Source organism: Bombina bombina, chromosome 5 (assembly GCF_027579735.1).
Source record: "Bombina bombina isolate aBomBom1 chromosome 5, aBomBom1.pri, whole genome shotgun sequence".
NCBI classification, from domain to species: Eukaryota; Metazoa; Chordata; class Amphibia; order Anura; family Bombinatoridae; genus Bombina; species Bombina bombina.
This window is the reverse complement of record NC_069503.1, coordinates 571,549,831-571,569,202: the sequence shown is the minus strand read 5'-3', so window position 1 is coordinate 571,569,202 and position 19,372 is coordinate 571,549,831. Positions and strand designations below refer to the sequence as shown.

The window sequence follows — 19,372 nt, the reverse complement described above, 5'->3', positions numbered from 1 at the left end:
TAAAATGTATTAGAAAAATATAATAGATAGTGTGAGTTATAAGATATTATACATAAATATTAAATGTAAAATTGGTCAAAAAATCATCTAAATTCCTGTACCAAATAAAGTTAGTATCAGCATGGACATTTAAATTAAGATTACAAGATCCCTATCTTAAAATAAATAAAAACTTACCTGTGAAATTAAAAAAAAACTAAGTTTAAACTAACATTACTATTAGACTAAAATAGCTATCAATTAAATTAATTAAATTACACATTAAAAAAAACTAATCCTACTAAAAAAATTAAATCTACAATTACAAAAAATAGAAAAATACTATAGTGCAAAAAATAACAAACACTAAATTACGAAAAATAACAAAAAATTATCCAAAATTATCTAAATTAAAAACACCCCCTAGCCTACAATAAACTACCAATAGCCCTTAAAAGGGCCTTTTGTAGGGCATTGCCCTAAATAAATCAGCTATTTTTCCTAAAAAAAATACAGACCCCCCAACAGTAAAACCCACCACCAAACCAACCCCCCAAAATAAAAAACCTGACTCTAAAAAAAACCTAATCTACCCATTGCCCTGAAGAGGACATTTGTATGGGCATTGCCCTTACATAGGACATTCAATTCTTTTTCTTGCCCTTAAAAGGGCATTCAGCTCTTTTAAGAAATGCCCAAACCCTAATCTAAAAAAAAACCCACCCCAAAAAAACACTAACCCCTCTTTAAATATTCACAGTTGCTGAAGTCCCACTTGTATGATCTTCATCCTGGTGGCTCCATCTTCATCTAGGTGGCTCAATCTTCATCCAGGCGGATCCATCTTCATCCATTTCGGGACCGGCAACTTCTTCATCCCTGCGGAGGCAGAGTGGTCGATGCACGGAGGTGTAGGTCCAAGGCGAAGGTCCAGACGGAAGTCCATTGATCTGACGTGGAGGTCCTCTTCATGCGATCGTCCGCCGCACACTGAGGATTCAAATGCAAGATACCCCTTTTATAGGATAGGATTTAAGCAGCTCTCATTCCTATTGACTGATTTGAATTAGCCAATAGGAATGAGAGCTGCTTAAATCCTATTGGCTGATTTGAACAGCCAATAGGATTTTAGCAGCTCTAATTCCTATTGACTAATTTAATTTTTCAGCCAATAGAAATGCAATGGTACCCCCAGTATAAAAGCGGTACCTTGCATTTGAATCCTCAGTGCGTGACGGATGTTCGATTAAAGAGGACCTCTACATTGGATGGATGGACTTCCTCCTGGACCTCCGCACATCGACCGATTTGCCTCCGCAGGGATGAAGAAGATGCCGTTCCCGCGATGGATGAAGATGGGTTTTTTTCTTAAGTTTTATGGAGTGTTTTTTTTTTTTTAGATTAGGGTTTGGGCATTTCTTAAAAGAGAAAAAGAGCTGAATGCGTAGATTAGGTTTTTTAGTTAGGTTTTTTATTTAGTGGGTTTGGGGGGTGGGGTTTCGTAATGTTAGGGGGAGTTTGTTTTTATTTTTAGAAAAAGAGCTGATTACTTTAGGGCAATGCCCTACAAATGACCCTTTTAATGGCTATTGGTAGTTAATTATAGATTTGGGTTCTTTTATTTTTGGGTGTTTTTTTTTAAAACGGGGTATTAGAATAGTATTCATTTTTAATATTTTGGATAATTTGTTATTTTATGTAATTTTTTTTTGGGGGGGTGTTATTTTTTTTTTTTTAGAATAGCGATTTTTTTATTTTTAATGGGCAGCAAAAAAGCTGAATGCCATTTTAAGGGCAATGCCCATACAAATTCCCTTTTCAGGGCAATGTGTAGATTAGGTTTTACTTTATTTTTATTTTGTGGGTTTGGGGGGGGGGTTGTATACTGTTAGGGGGTGTTTGTTTTTCTTTTGTAAAAAAAAGAGCTGATTTTCTTTAGGGCAATCTCCTACAAAAGGCCCTTTTAAGGGCCCTTGGTAGTTTATTATAGATTAGGGTTTTTTTATTTTGGGGTGTTTTTTTTGTTTTAAACAAGGTATTCGAATAGGAATAATTTTTATTGTTTTGAATAATTTTGTTTGTTACTCACAGGTAAGTTTGTATTTATTTTAACTAGGTAATTAGTAAAACATTAATAACTATTTACTAACTAGTCTACCTAGTTAAAAAAATTCAATCTTACCTGTGAAATAAAAATAAAACCTAAGCTAGCTACAATATAACTATTAGTTATTTTGTAGCTACCTTAGGTTTTATTTCACAGGTAAGTATGTATTTAGTTTTAAATAGGTATTATTTAGTTAATAATTGTAACTTTAATTTAGCTCTATTTTAATTATGTTGAAGTTAGGGGGTGTTATGGTTAGGGTTACAGTTAGGGTTACGTTAGGGTTAAGGTTAGGTTTAGGGGTTCATATAGTTTAGGTTGTTGGGATGTGGGGGGCTGGCTGTTTAGGGGTTAATAGGTTTATTTAGTGGTAGTTATGTGGGAGGCCAGAGGTTTAGGGGTTGATAACTTTATTTAGTGGCGGCGATGTCGGGGAGCGGCGCAATAGGGGTTAATAGATTTATTATAGTGTGGGTGATGTTGGGGTGCGGGGGGAATAGGGGTTAATAACTTTAGTATAGTGGTGGTGATATCGGAGCGGCAGATTAGGGGTTAATAGATTTATTTTGGTGGCGGCGATATCGGGGGAGGCAGATTAGGGATTAATAACATTATGTAGGTGGCAGTGATGTTGGGGGCAGCAGATTAGGGGTGTTTAGACATGGGGTTTATGTTAGGTTTAAACGTTACTTTTTTCCCCATAGACATCAATGGGGCTGCGTTACGGAGCTTTTTATTCCGCGCTTCAGGTTTTTTTTCTAACACTCTCTCCCCATTGTTGTCTAAGGGGAAAGCGTGCACGAGCACGTCAAAGCAGCGATTTGATTTTGTGCGTTATGGAGCTCAACGCAACCATATAGCACGCAAAAGCCTGCTTTTCAAAAACTTGTAATGGCAAAGCTATGGAGGGTGAAATAACGCAACTTTTATTGAGTTCGTTTTGCACCCTCTATAGCGCAAAACTTGTAATCTAGGTGTCTGTTAGCACTAAAAAATCTCCTGCTTTTGGGAAATACTTTACAATCTAAATGAGACCATTACCAATATGAAATAATTTATCTACCAACCCTTAATTGCAATTAACTGCAAATAACTAACAACAACTCAATTTGACTTCCACAACTCTGAACCCCTCAAGCAGCAACTAAAAAATCAACTTTAATTTGATGTGTGGCGGATAAATATATGCAGAATATGTAAATATTATCTGAGCTGGATTGGAACATTCTTAACAGACTCAGGAACTTTCTGAATCAGAAATCTAAATTAGAACAAAATATTGTCACTATTGCAATGTTGGCCTTTATTTATCATCCTACTATATTCAAACATCAATTAAGTCTTCCATCAAAAACATTTTTTTTATATTTTATTATTTTAATTGTCTTATCTAGCTGTAGGGAAAAATACAGCTATATTTTTGCAGTCTTAAAATCTTTATACAAGTTAAACAAACCTTTAACCAGCCATTCATTCCTTTTATCAATAACACATTGTTATGTTTGATCACATAGATATTGATTACATTAAATGATCAGTAAACTTTACAATGGTAATATAAAATGCTTAATTATGCATAGTCAACCAACTTTGCAATGTACTTTCATTATTTATTTTTCTCCTTATTTAAATATGAAAATTGCGGATTCCTGAAAAGTGAGAGATCATATGGCAAGTTTTCAACAGCCTAACCTTGCCACATATATGCTATGGTTAGCAGTGTGTTGTTTTATTACTTCTGATAAAGCCAAACAATTGAGATTTGTTTGACACTAACAGGTCCAGACTGACTCCTCAAAAGAAGGAAACTGGGGGTGGAATTTGACCACTGAAAAACAATTGCAGCAAACCAGGAATTAATGTGTTTTAATATTGTTCAGATTCTTTTCACATTTTTATGTATGTTATTTATATTTATTTGACAAATGAAGAAAAAAAATCTAATTACAAGGTTCTTACTGTCCTATTAATAATGTAAAATACACAAATACAATATAAGTATAAATAAACATCTTTTCTTTTTCAGGACAATTTTTTCATGGCATTGACTATGAAGTTTTTAACATTCATAAAACATCAGATTCTGCAAAACCTGATGCTTCAATGATTGTAAAAAATAAGCTGCTGACAGTGACAAGGTATGGAAATAATACACAAAAGACGTATCATTATTAAAGGGACAGTAAAGTCAAAATTAAACTTTCATGATTCAGATAGAGCACACAATTTTAAACAACTTTCCAATTTACTTCTGGTAACAAATTTGCTTTGTTCTCCTGATATTTTTTATTGAAGAGTAAAACTAGGTAGGCTCAGGTGTGTGCACGTGTCTTTAGTACTCAATGGCATGTTATACAATGTTGCAAAACATTGCTGCCATAGAGTACTAAAGACACGTGCACACTTCTGAGTTCTTATTAACTTACCTAGTTTTACTTTTCAATAAAAGATACCAAGAGAACAAAGCACATTTGATAACAGAAGTAAATTGGAAAGTTGTTTAAATTTGCATGCTCTATCCAAATCATGAAACTTTAATTTTGACTTTACTGTCCCTTTAAGTAGATCATTCACTGGAATGGGTAAAGCAACATGTCAGCTCCAGATGTGTAAATTACTTTATTAAATTAAATAATCCCACTGCTATTTTGTATAATAATAAGCTGTAAAACAAAAAGAAAAATGTGCAATATAAATAAGTGCATATTAAAGTAAAATATAGTAGACTAAAATATATATTTATTCTTCAACTTTATTATTTATAACATAAATATTACTGCTTGTGCTATTATCTGTTGTTTTCAGTGGGTGAACCTGACATTTGTGCACAAGTGCTTATCACTGGGAGTGTCAGCAACTCCACTCTATAAAGCCATAAAATGTCAATAGTCATAGTACAGTTAAACATAACATCACTTTTATAAGGGAACCCGCTAAAAATAACAAATGACGTTTTAGTCCTAAGCAGTGCTAATGAGTAAGGATTAGTTAGGTCCGAAACTTTGCTGTTATTTTTAGTGGGGATATGACCCTTGAATACATTTTGTTAATTTTAACTGTGCTGTCACTTTTGACTTTTCGACCACAGTACAGCAGAACAGTACCCAATAACGTGCCTGTCTCCATATTGCAAGAATTGTGTAGTAACATGCAGCCCTGTTACAATACACAGAAAAGGCTTATAGGAAAACAGCAATGAGAGCAGCAACCACAACAACTAATTCCACCTGTTTCTTAATGCCATTAACCTCTGGCAACAGTAGCACGGTGCAGACATGTCCTGGGGCCAAGACTGTCCATGTGACCACTTGTGCTGTTGCTGCTCCAGGTTGTAAAACTGCTCTCCATATATGACCATGTGCCTGCTACAGGTGACTACACTGCCCGCTTGTACTGAGGCTCCAGTCCATGGACATTTGCTCTGAAAAATATATCCCCGAAAGATAATGTGACAAATGCTTTTGCTGAAAATAAATGTTTGCCTTTGCACATGTATAATATAATATGGATAGATAATAGATAGATAGATAGATAGATAGATAAAAAGATATATGATAGATAGATAGATAGATAGATAGATAGATATTGCCTTTGAAATTATTTGATAATTTAATATACATTCCAAGTTTGTGCTGCTTAAAGTTTGTATTCTCTTATTATGGTTCATGATTTAATAAATGCAACCACTTATCTTCCATTTACTGTATTTTAGGGGTATACAAAAGGATTACAGAAAAGATCTCAGGAACGGCAGTAAAGTGCCCTGTTGGTTCATTCACTATAATGGAGAGGGTCTGATTGATGGAAATTACACAGACTACATTGTTCCAAGCATATTCAGCATTCAATTAATATAAGATATGGTCCTATGATAAACCAGAATTCATGTTACTTATAGAATTAAGCTATATCTGCTTGTTCCTTTTCTTTCTCACACTTACTATTTCATAGGAGCCATAATTCTAAATCATAAAATGTAAATTCAGGTGATATCATCACTTATTTCTTACCTGAATTGCTGTTTACAGAAATGCTTAAGCCCCGTGAAATAAATATGTTTGTCTCTAATAAAACATTATATCAAGAAGCTTCTGTGTAACTTAATTGTAATGTGTAAGGAGACATAAAACTGTCATGGTACATATTACTGATAAATCAAATTTCCCATATTCCAAAAACTTAGTGTGGGCGATGTTGGGCTGCAGCGGAATAGGGGTTAATAACTTTATTATAGTGATGGCGATATCGGGAGCGGCAGATTAGGGGTTAATACATTTATTTTGGTGGCGGTGATGTCGGGAGCGGTAGATTAGGGGTTTATAAAATTATGTAGGTGGCGTGATGTCGGAGGCAGAAGATTAGGGGTGTTTAGATGTGGGATTTATGTTAAGGTGTAAGTTTTCAACGTAACTTTTTTTTTCCCATAGACATCAATGGGGTTGCGTTACAGAGCTTTTCATTCCGCGATCGCAGGTGTTAGAAAAAAACCTAACACTCTCTCACCATTGATGTCTATGGAGAAAGTGTGTACGAGCACGTTGAAGCAGCGCTTGGATTTTGTGCGGTATGGAGCTCATCGCCACCACCGTATCACACACAAGGCGGCTTTTCAAAAAGTTGTAATGGCAGCGCTATGGAGGGTGAAATAACGCAACTTTTGTTGGGTTTGTTTCGCACACTCTATAGCGTAAAACTTGTAATCTAGGTGATAGTCAGGTACATGATTAAACAATGTGAAGTGAATGTGAGGAGTTAACTAGAGAGGAGGAGAGAAGATGGTCATGAGCAGAGCACAGACAGAGTATCTGGAAACAAGGCCAGAGATCTAGGGGAGCATTGTTACGGAGAGCCTTGAATGTTAGGATCAGGATTTTGTGTTTTTTTTTTTTATGCAGGCTAGAGGAAGCAAGTGAAGAAATTGACAGATAGGTGTAGCAGATGAGAATCAATATGTAAGGAAGATCAGCCTGGCAGATGTATACCTTATGGTTTGTAAAGGTGATAGGAGGCAGCTAGAGAGAACATAAAAAAATGGAGTGGCAATAGTGAAGGTGGGAAATGAGAAAAAGTGAAAAGTGGAAAATTTGGAGAATGTTTTAAGGTGCAAACAACAGGAATTGACCAACAACTTTCCATAGACTTCAAAAACAAAACCCTGGTAACCTAAATATCATTCCTCTTGCATCGCATGGGGGTTTCCACTTCAGCCACACTCCTAGGTCTGATAAAAGACAAGGAGGTAGTGTTGGTATTTTACTTTCCTCTCTTTGCACCTTTCAATAAATACAGCCCTTCTCTTCCCTCACATTTTCCTCATTCGAAAAACACATGATTCGCTTATTCTGACCACTCTCTATACACGTTGCAGTAATATACCGCCCCCCTGGCTCCTCAACTCCATTTCTAGATCACTTTGCTGCCTGGGTACCTTATTTCCTTTCCTCAGATACCACTGCCCTCATTCTTGGTGACTTTAACCAACCTGTTGACAATCCCACTGCCTCCTCTGCAAAACAACTTCTGCAACTCACTGGACTGGCTTTCCCACTCACAAAGATGGCCACTCCCTTAATCTGATTTTCACCTATCGATGCACTATTTCAAACTTCACAAACTCCCCTTTTCCTCTTCTGACCATCATCTCCTCACTTGTAACACCACATACCTCCCTAAAACTCTCCCTCCTTCTACCCCTCACACCAAACTTCACAGTAGCATCATTAGATCAGCATCAGCTCGCTAGCTCTCTTAAACTTCTCCTCTCTTTAATTCCCTCATTTTCCTGCCCTGATCAATCTATCTGCCACTATTACTCCAACCTTACATCGGTCCTTGACATTCTGGCCCCACCTACCATAACTTGGAAATCATACACTAATCATCAGCCCTGGCATACCTACGCAGATGTTCCCATACTGCTGAGCGACACTGGAGACAATATTGGGGTTCAGCTGACTTTCTTCACTACAAGTTCATCTTGAACTCTTACTATTCTGCCCTTAATCTATATAAGAAACATTACTTCTCTAATCTTATCTCTACTCTTTCTTCAAACCCAAAATGTCTGTTCTCCACGTTCAATACTCTTCTCTGCCCACCCCCACCTCCTATTACAACTTCTCTCAGCTAAAGATTTTGCCAGCTACTTCAATAACAAAATTGACTCCATCAAAAATTAAATCAGCTCTCAACATATTAACTATCTCCCACCCCCTCAAAAGCTCAGAATCATCCAAAACCCACATAGCCATAAATTTAGTTCTCTTGCCCCTGTTACAGAGGAAGAAGTTTCTGCCCTTATACTGTCCTCGCACCTCACTACCTGTCCCCTTGACCCAATCTCCTCACAGCTACTCCCCTCCCTCTCTTCTACACTTACTCCTATACTCACACACATCTTCAACCTCTCCCTCAGCACTGGTATATTTCCCACTGGTCACACCTATCCCAAAAAAACTCTCGATCCAACTACCACCCTATTTCCCTACTCCCTCTTGCCACAAAGCTTCTTTAAAAGCTAGTATATGCACGTCTATCCCATTTTCTTACATTAAATTCCCTCCTTGACCCACTGCAATCTGGATTTCACCCCCATCACTCCACAGAGACAGCAATTGTTAAGGTTATCAATGACCTTCTTACAGCAAAATCCAAAGGCCACTTCTCTCTGCATATCCTCCTTGATCTGTTTGCAGCCTTTGATACTATCGACCACCTTCTTTGGCTACAAACCCTCTAATCCTTCAGCACAGCTCTTTTATGGTTTTCTTCCTATCTGTCTAACTGTACCTTTAGTGTAGCCTTCTCTGGGACATCCTCTGCCCCGTTACCACTTTCTGTTGGGGTACCGCAAGGCTCTGTCCTCAGTCCCCTTCTCTTCTCAATCTACATGTCATTATTAGGTTCCTTAATAAAGTCCCACGGGTTTCAATATCATTTGTATGCCGATGACACCCAAATCTACCTCCCTGCACAATACCTATCTCCTTCTGTGCTAACCCATGTCACTAACTGTCTCTCTCATATCTCATCTTTGATGTCCTCTCACTACCTCAAGCTAAATCTCTCCAAAACTGAGCTCCTTATGTCCCCCCTTTTCCCAAAATCTCCACCCCCCATTTCTCTTTAACTATCGATAACTCCATCATTACCCCTACCCCACATGCTCGATGCCTTGGGGTCATACTTGACTCAGATCTTTCTTTCACTCCTCACATTCAGTCCTTGGCTAAATCCTTCCACTTCCACCTTAAAAACATCTCTCTCATCCTTTCCTGCATCGACTACTGCAACTTCATCCTCTCTGGTCTCCCTAGCTGTCACCTAGCTAATTTACAATCCATAATGAATGCCTCTGCCAGGCACATCTTCCTTACACATAGCTATTCATCTGCTGCACCTCTTGCCTCCAGGATTAAATACAAAATTATTACTCTGACACACAAAGCCCTTAACTGCACTGCTCCCCCCTACATCTCAGGCACTCTCCCACCCATCGCTTTTTCTTTACTAACAATCTCCTACTCTCCTCCACTCTTTTTACCTCCTCACATTCCTGTTTACAAGACTTCTCCAGACTGGCTCCCATCTTATGGAAGTCCCTGTTTCGCTCTACAAGACTCTCCCCTAGTTTTGAAAGCTTCAAGCGCTCTTAAAGACTCTACTATTCAAGGATGCATACAACCTACACTAACCTTCCTAACTCCATTGCTATCCCCTTGAACCCCTTAGTATGTAAGCCTATGAGCCCATCTGTTTGTAGATCACCTTCATAAGAGCTGATTACAACAGTGCAACTCTCGGCAGGGCCCTCTACCTATTTGATCCCTATAAATGTTATCTTGTATACAGCCTATGTTTATAGTGCTGCAGAATCTGTTGGCATGCTACAAATACCTGATAATAATAATATTAATAATAATAATGAGACGGTTTAATGAAAGGTCTGAGTCAAAAGTAATCTCAAAGCATCAGGCACGAGGGGCTGGGATAATTATACTTTCAATAGTTATCGAAAAATGGGAGGGTCGAGATTTTTATAAGAAGGGGAAGTACCCCAACGGAAAGTGGAAAAGGGGAAGAGGATGCATAAGAGAAGAATACACTAAAGGTACAGTTAGATGTTTAGGGACCATGAGGGCTGTGCCACAAATGCAAGAGAGGATGGTCAACAATATGAAAAGGCTAAAGACAGATTGAGAGAAATGGCCTTTAGAATTTGCTGTAAGCCGATAATTAGAAACTTTCTGTGGAGACAAGGATTCAAACTCCCAATGGAGGAGTGGACATAGATTCAAACTCCAAATAGAAGCTCAGAAGTGGATAAAAATTAACAATTTTATTGAATAAAAACAAGTGATGTCACCAGGCAAGATACATGAGAATGTGCCAATGCAAGAACCACTGCAATTACATACCGTATAGTCACAATATCTGTTAGGTACAGTTACTTGGTTTAGTAGAACAAACTCAGCCTGTATTTGTGACGTCACCATGTTCCAATGTACATTTCGCCAATGATCACTTGGCTTTTTGGAGAATATCCATGGTAGTTCCTTTAGTCCTTTTAAAGTCTAAAATCCACTTCTGATTGGATATGGGCTTTCAATTCCAGGTGTTAATCATATTCCGTTGACAATGCTGATTGAAAAGCTTCTCTGGGGTTATGGAAAATAGAAATCCACTGTTTGCCGTATTTAGGTGTTATGAAATTATTTTTACATACAATCAAAAATATTAAAAAATATATTTGTACACACAAATAAAAACAATGTAATCCAAGCATATTTAAACAAAATAAAATGTACAGACTCAATAAAATATTCAATGGGAATCAAACTATAGTCCTATCAATTTAAAAGGGGAAAAAAAAATCCAATATATTGTTCATTAGCCCACTGTGCTATTTAGGCTTACTTATATGGTGAGTTCTAAAGTTATAGATCTATGTTTTTCAGTTGTGCTGAAATCATTCATAACAAAGCCAAAAACATTATCTAAACTTTAATATATCTATTTTAGAAGATACTCTTTCACATAGATAAGAAAGAAATGCATATTACAGATAAAAATGTGTATATATATATATATATATATATATATAATCGCAAAAATGATGGAGACCGCACTCGTGGGACTTTAAACATACACCTCAGTGATATTTAATAACTTGTAACGTTTCAGGGTCTCCCCCTTTGTCAAACATGTTTAAAATCCCACGAGTGCGGTCTCCATCATTTTTGCGATTGTATCTACTTATATGCACTGCACCTGGGCAGATGTTTTCAACAAACGAGAGTGCTTGGTGACAAATGTTTGGATATATATATATATATATATATATATATATATACAAATTCGTACTGGGGATTTTTATATACAATGCCATTTACATACCTAGGTTTCCCTACACAACCTTTATTCCAATTCAAGTTATAGGTATTGGTGTTGCGCTTTGGAAACGATATCATACACCTCACTAACACACAACTTCCTCAAAATTGTCTAGATAAAGCATTAATACACATAAAATATGTGTAGAGAGGGCGCCAAAGTCTAAAGATATCGACACTTTCTAAATATAAGAATTTTTATTTTTATATAAAAAAGAGTTTGCAATAAAATATAAAAGAAGGGACGTCCCCCTTAATAATAAAATCACCTAAATGAGTAACTTAAAAACTAGTGTGTTATAAACTTTGCTAAGAGGTTAAATCACCATTACCAATACATGCTCAATATTGTAATCTGGCACGCTGACAGTGTTAACAAGAAATATTTGCATCAAAAAAAGGTTTCACTATAGCGTTTGTTGCATACAATATATTTTTGGATCTTATTATGGAAGTCCTTCCAAAGAGAGTAGTGTAACAATTTTAGAATCACTGGTAAGCAAAGTTTCTTAGTTTCTCATATGAGGATTTCTCCAATGTATACCACCAATTAAAATACTTTATAGCCGTAAGTCAAAATCCCGCTACAATCTGCCTGGTCTAATAGTTGTATTACGTAGTAATATTTTAACACAGCAGTTGAATAAATACCCCTTATGGCGATATTGCTCAAACTTCAAAGACACAGCTCATGTGAAAATACAGTGAATTGAGGTACCTGTATGGTGTTTGTTTGTACAACAGTTTGATCAGTATATTACCCTTCCATAACACAAAGCGCTGCTGTTTTTCTCACAGGATCCCTGTCCAGGTGAAGCCACCCATGTGGCCTGATGGCATCTGACGTGGCGGGCTATATTCACTCTTGGTGATAATTCAGCTCTTTGGTTTATAGGAAAAATAGATGATGTAAATTGGTAACCCTGCACTTAGTGCTTCTGCATGCAGGAAAGTTCTTTGTGAGTGTCAAAACTCAGCTCCAATGGATTTGTTGATAATAAAGGATATTAACCCGGGTTAAATAGAGGTTGATGGTTTTTATTAAAGGCAGAAATTGTGTAAGTAACACAGTAGTAATGCAACACACGCAATGCGTTTCGCCCTTCTCAGAGCTTTATCAAGATGTTAGTGGCATACAACAGACTTTAATTGGTAGCATACAGATTTTCTCATTAAGGCAGTATTTTCTTATGTGGTATACACGGATCCCATTTAAACATTATAAAGTTGATGTTGTTATTAGACCTGGATTATTTTATAAATAATCTCCATAAGACATATTGTTACAATTATTCAATGAGTTTAGCGGACCTTAAAGATATCATATTATTAAGAGACATATAGTACTTAATTATACGATAGATATTTATGGGGATAATAGCATTAATACGCAATTAGAAGTGAAGCGTATATATCTCTCTACTAAGAGATCCAATGACTTTACATAAGTGGAGTATTTAGATAATGTGAAAGAAAGATGGTGAAAGTGGTATATATATGATTACTATATTTTAGAATATATTATGCTGCTTATCTGTGCAAGAAATACATCATATTGATAGAATTTTGTTAGTGACTAAAAATAAATATGTGCATTATTATTCAAACAGAAAAAGTGAGAGGTCTAATTCTGAGTTTAGGCCTCTAGGAAATCAAGGCCTATATTTGGAGTTTTGCGTTAGAAGGGGTGCGTTAGCTATGCATGCTTTTTTTCTCCCGCACCTTTTAAATACCGCTGGTATTTAGAGTTCACAGAATGGCTGCGTTAGGCTCCAAAAAGGGAGCGTAGAACATAATTTACCGACACTGCAACTCTAAATACCAGCGGTGCTTACAGACGCGGCCAGCTTCAAAAACGTGCTCGTGCACGATTCCCCCATAGGAAACAATGGGACAGTTTGAGCTGAAAAAAAACCTAACACCTGCAAAAAAGCAGCGTTCAGCTCCTAACGCGTCCCCATTGTTTCCTATGGGGAAACACTTCCTAAGTCTGCACCTAACACCCTAACATGAACCCCGAGTCTAAACACCCCTAACCTTACACTTATTAACCCCTAATCTGCCGACCCCGCTATCGCTGACCCCTGCATTATACAATTAACCCCTAATCTGCCTCTCCGTACACTGCCGCAACCTATGTTATCCCTATGTACCCCTAATCTGCTGCCCCTAACACCGCCGACCCCTATATTATATTTATTAACCCCTAATCTGCCGCCCCCAACGTCGCCGCCACCTACCTACAATTATTAACCCCTAATCTGCCGACCGGACCTCACCGCTAATATAATAAAGTTATTAACCCCTAATCTGCCTCACTCCCGCCTCAAAAACCCTATAATAAATAGTATTAACACCTAATCTGCCCTCCCTAACATCGCCGACACCTAACTTCAATTATTAACCCCTAATCTGCCGACTGGACCTCGCCGCTACTCTAATAAATGGATTAACCCCTAAAGCTAAGTCTAACCCTAACACTAACACCCCCCTAAGTTAAATATAATTTAAATCTAACGAAATAATTTAACTCTTATTAAATAAATTATTCCTATTTAAAGCTAAATACTTACCTGTAAAATAAATCCTAATATAGCTACTATATAAATTATAATTATATTGTAGCTATTTTAGGATTAATATTTATTTTACAGGCAACTTTGTATTTATTTTAACCAGGTACAATAGCTATTAAATAGTTAATAACTATTTAATAGTTACCTAGTTAAAATAATTACAATATTACCTGTAAAATAAATCCTAACCTAAGTTACAATTAAACCTAACACTACACTATCAATAAATTAATTTAATACAATACCTACAAATAAATACAATTAAATAAACTAACTAAAGTACAATAAATAAAAAAGAACTAAGTTACAAAAAAATATATATATTTACAAACATATTAAAAATATTACAACAATTTTAAGCTAATTACACCTACTCTAAGCCCCCTAATAAAATAACAAAGCCCCCCAAAATAAAAAAATGCCATACCCTATTCTAAAATTAAAATAGAAAAGCTCTTTTACCTTACCAGCCCTTAAAAGGGCCTTTTGCGGGGCATGCCCCAAATAATTCAGCTCTTTTGCCTGTAAAAATAAACACAATACCCCCCCCCCAACATTACAACCCACCACCCACATACCCCTAATATAACCCAAACCCCCCTTAAATAAACCTAACACTAAGCCCCTGAAGATCTTCCTACCTTATCTTCACCACACCGGGTATGACCGATCCGTCCAGGCTCCGAAATCTTCATCCAAGCCCAAGCGGGGGCTGGAGATCCATCATCCGGCTGAAGTCTTCTATCAAGTGGCTGAAGAAGTCCAGAAGAGGCTCCAAAGTCTTCATCCTATCCGGGCAGAAGAGGAGATCCGGACCGGCAACCATCTTCATCCAAGTGGCATCTTCTATCTTCATCCGATGATGAGTGGCTCCATCTTGAAGACCTCCGGAGCGGATCCATCCTCTTCTTCCGACGTCCTAAGTCCGAATGAAGGTTCCTTTAAATGACGTCATCCAAGATGGCGTCCCTTGAATTCCGATTGGCTGATAGGATTCTATCAGCCAATCGGAATTAAGGTAGGAAAATTCTGATTGGCTGATGGAATCCGCCAATCAGTTTCAAGTTCAATCCGATTGGCTGATTGGATTTCGGAGCCTGGATGGATCGGTCATACCCGGTGTGGTGAAGATAAGGTAGGAAGATCTTCAGGGGCTTAGTGTTAGGTTTATTTAAGGGGGGTTTGGGTTAGATTAAGGGTATGTGGGTGGTGGGTTGTAATGTTGGGGGGGGGGGGTATTGTGTTTGTTTTTACAGGCAAAAGAGCTGAATTATTTGGGGCATGTCCCGCAAAAGGCCCTTTTAAGGGCTGGTAAGGTAAAAGAGCTTTTCTATTTTAATTTTAGAATAGGGTAGGGCATTTTTTTATTTTGGGGGCTTTGTTATTTTATTAGGGGGCTTAGAGTAGGTGTAATTAGCTTAAAATTGTTGATTAGGGGTTAATACTATTTATTATAAGGTTTTTGAGGCGGGAGTGAGGCAGATTAGGGGTTAATAACTTTATTATAGTAGCGGTGAGGTCCGGTCGGCAGATTAGGGGACTTCTTAATGATGAAAAGACATATAAAACTCTACAATCTAACCCTACCAATAGATTTAAAAGTATACTGAATAAAATCCTCCTGGAAGGAAAGAAATCTGGGGTCCTCAATGACAAAGAATTTTCCTATCTGTCACCTGACTTTCAATAAATTCCTATCTTTTACTTCCCCCTGGGAGGCCAATAATATCTGACATAAATTCCATCTAAGCAAATTTGTCCCAATATGTGGATAACTTCCTCCAACCTTATGTACGAAATCTAAATTCTCATCTGAAAGATTCAACTCAAGTATTAAATATTTTGAATTTGATAGAATGGAGTGACTATATGATTTTAGCAACCTGTGATGTGTCCTCCTTATATACTGTAATTAATCATAAACAGGGTATAAAAGCAGTAAGCTACTTTTTAGAGAGGGACCCTGAGATGGAAGAGGTACATAAGAAATTTATTCTCACTAGTATTAAATACATATTGGAACACAATTATTTTTCTTTTGATAAGTTCTTTCTGCAAATAGAAGGTACCGCTATGGGTACAAGGTTTGCACCAAGTTATGCTAATTTGTTTATGGGTGTTTGGGAAGAAGCTTTCCTCAAAGAAGGTAACTTTGTTGCAAGCCTCGTACTCTATAAACGGTACACAGACGATCTACTAATAGTATGGAGAGGACCAGAAACTATTAGAAATGTTCAATAAAATGAACAGAAATTTCTTGGGACTAAAATTTATTTGCAGTCACAGTAAGGATAAGGCTATTTTTCTTGACCTTGAAATTATGGTTATCAAGAATAAATTAGAAACTAAGACCCACTTTAAGGCGGTAGACTGTAATAATCTGATACACGCTGATAGCTGCCACCTGAAAGCTTGGAAGGACAATATTCCCTTTGGCCAGTGTTTGCGCATATGAAAAAACTGCTCCAGAATAGAAGACCTGGCAGAAAAGTTCAACATAAGAGGTTACAGTGAAGACAATATAGACAGAGCCATTGAAAAAGCAAAAAATGTAGAAACAGAGACCCTACTAAAATACAAAGATAAAAATGTAGAAAATGTGGATATGATTAAAGTACCATTTATAACAGATTACAGTGCAGATTTTAGGTTTATTAAAAAAATAATTAACAAGCATTGTCACCTACTCAAGGAAGACACCATTATAGGAGAAAAATTGCAACAGACACCTACTTTTGTTTTTAGGAAAGCAAAACATTTTAAGATGATATTGGCTCCAAGTGACCTTAAACAAAAAAACAAACTAGAGACCCAGAGAGGTATAGAAGGAAGCAAAATAGCTGGGGGGTTTTCCTTGCTATACCTGCAAAGCCTGCAAGTATAGATATAAGGCAAAACATCTTAGGATAAATAACTCTATGGATGAATACAATATTAAGGAAGTAATTAGGTGTACACATAAAAATGTGATTTATGCATTAAAATGTACTTGTAATTTATTCTACATCGGAGAGACTAAAAGATGTCTCAGAGACCGTATAAGAGAACATCTATGCAGCATAATATATTCTAAAATATAGTAATCATATATATACCACTTTCACCATCTTTCTTTCACATTATCTCAAAACTCCACTTAGGTAAAGTCATTGGATCTCTTAGTAGAGAAATATATACGCTTCACTTCTAATTACGTATTAATGCTATTATCCCCATAAATATCTATCGTATAATTAAGTACTATATGTCTCTTAATAATATGATATCTTTAAGGTCCGCTAAACTCGTTGAATAATTGTAACAATATCTCTTATGGAGATTATTTATAAAATAATCCAGGTCTAATAACAACATCAACTTTAAAATGTTTAAATGGGATCCATGTATACCACCTTAAAGAAACCACATACGAAAATACCACCTTAATGAGAAAATCTGTATGCTACCAATTAAGTTTCCACCAATAGTGAATAAGGACATCAGATATAAGGAAGTCTGTTGTATGCCACTAACATCTTGATAAAGCCCTGAGAAGGGCGAAACGTGTTGTGTGTGTGGCATTACTACTGTGTTACTAACACAATCTCTGCCTTTAATAAAAACCATCAACCTCTATTTAACCCGGGTTAATATCCTTTATTATCAACAAGTCCATTGGAGCTGAGTTTTGACACTCACAAAGAACTTTCCTGCAGGGTTACCAATTTACATCATCTATTTTTCCTATAAACTAAAGAGCTGAAACATCACCAAGAGTGAATATAGCCCATGACGTCAGACGCCATCAGGCCACGTGGGCGGCTTCACCAGGGCAGGAATCCTGTGAGAAAAACAGCAATGCTTTGTGTTATGGAAGGGTAATATACCAATCAACCTGTTGTACAAACAAACACCATACAGGTACCTCAATCCACTGTATTTTCACATGAGCTGTGTCTTTGAAGTGTGAGCAATATCGCCATAAGGGGTATTTATTCAACTGCTGTGTTATATGATAACTACGTAATACAACTATTAGACCAGGCAGATTGTAGCGGGATTTTGACTTACGGCTATAAAGTATTTTAATTGGTGGTATACATTGGAGAAATCCTCATATGAAAAACTAAGAAACTTTGCTTACCAGTGATTCTAAAATTGTTACACTATTCTCTTTGGAAGGACTTCCATAATAAGATACAAAAATATATTGTATCCAACAAACGCTATAGTGAAACCTTTTTTTGATGCAAATATTTCTAGTTAACACTGTCAGAGTGCCAGATTACAATATTGAGTGTGTATTGGTAATGGTGATTTAACCTCTTAGCAAAGTTTATAACACACTAGTTTTTAAGTTACTCATTTAGGTGATTTTATTATTAAGGGAGACCTCCCTTCTTTTATATTTGATTGCAAACTCTTTTTTATATAAAAATAAAAAATTCTTATATTTAGAAAGTGTCGATATCGTTAGCCTTTGGCGCCCTCTTTACATATATTTTCTGTGTATTAATGCTTTATTCCAGTTCCCAAGGGTCCTCTGTACATAACCCCACAAGTACAATCAACCTTTTAGCTCTAAGGAGCCCCCAACACCTAAGGGATTCCAAGTGACCCTTATTCAAATCCATGCCCCAAAAAGGCTGAAGAAAGTACTACAAAGATTTCTTTCTCACTAGGCCTGGTCAGGATTCCCTTCTGTAACTAACAAATCAATCAGGGTTGATGAGGGATCTCCTCTTCTGATTGCATAATGAATTAATTGCATAGCCAATTAATATGAATATACAGTACAGAAGTATGTGACCTAAATTTTTATGTGAAAATGATAGGAAGAGTATATTGTATTCCCTAAACAATTTTCATAGAAGCAGAGGCTAAATGAATATGAGAATGGGGATGAATCCCCTGGTTTACCTACTCTCCAATAATTAATTATTGCTATTAATTTATTTGATTTTTTTTTTGTGCACCACAGCACTATTTATAGTATATTATTATTACTACCAGATTTTCACTGCCAGTTCCCCCCTAGGTAATGTGCTCACTTGTTTCTGGTGATATGGCCACTAATATGTATCCTTATTTTTAGTAGATCTCATGATAAAGCTGCCTACACATTTTCTTATTTAATTTATAGGACAGTCAGTATTAAAGCACAAGGAATATAAGATAATACAGAATATACTGCAGTGTTGTCACTTGATCCTCTATGATATTGACCCCTTAGAGCAGGCACCCTTTGACAGCTGCCTGCACAGCTTGTTAAGAAACCTAAAACTATTGACTGTTTTCAGTATTTGATTCTATGTTCTAGGTTAGTTAGGTAAATATAT

The 19,372-nt window shown here is 36.6% G+C and overlaps 1 protein-coding gene across 1 annotated transcript in view; it reads left to right on the top strand.

Moving 5' to 3' along the window:
* LOC128660587 (inter-alpha-trypsin inhibitor heavy chain H3) overlaps positions 1-6,173 on the top strand; it is a 180,008-nt gene extending 173,835 nt beyond the window's left edge. The window contains exons 20-21 of the mRNA XM_053714517.1: positions 4,113-4,224; positions 5,799-6,173. Of these exons, the coding sequence (XP_053570492.1) occupies positions 4,113-4,224; positions 5,799-5,943 (257 nt within the window). The 3' untranslated portion in view covers positions 5,944-6,173. The remainder of the gene's footprint in view (positions 1-4,112; positions 4,225-5,798) is intronic.
* The last annotated feature ends 13,199 nt before the right edge of the window (positions 6,174-19,372 follow it).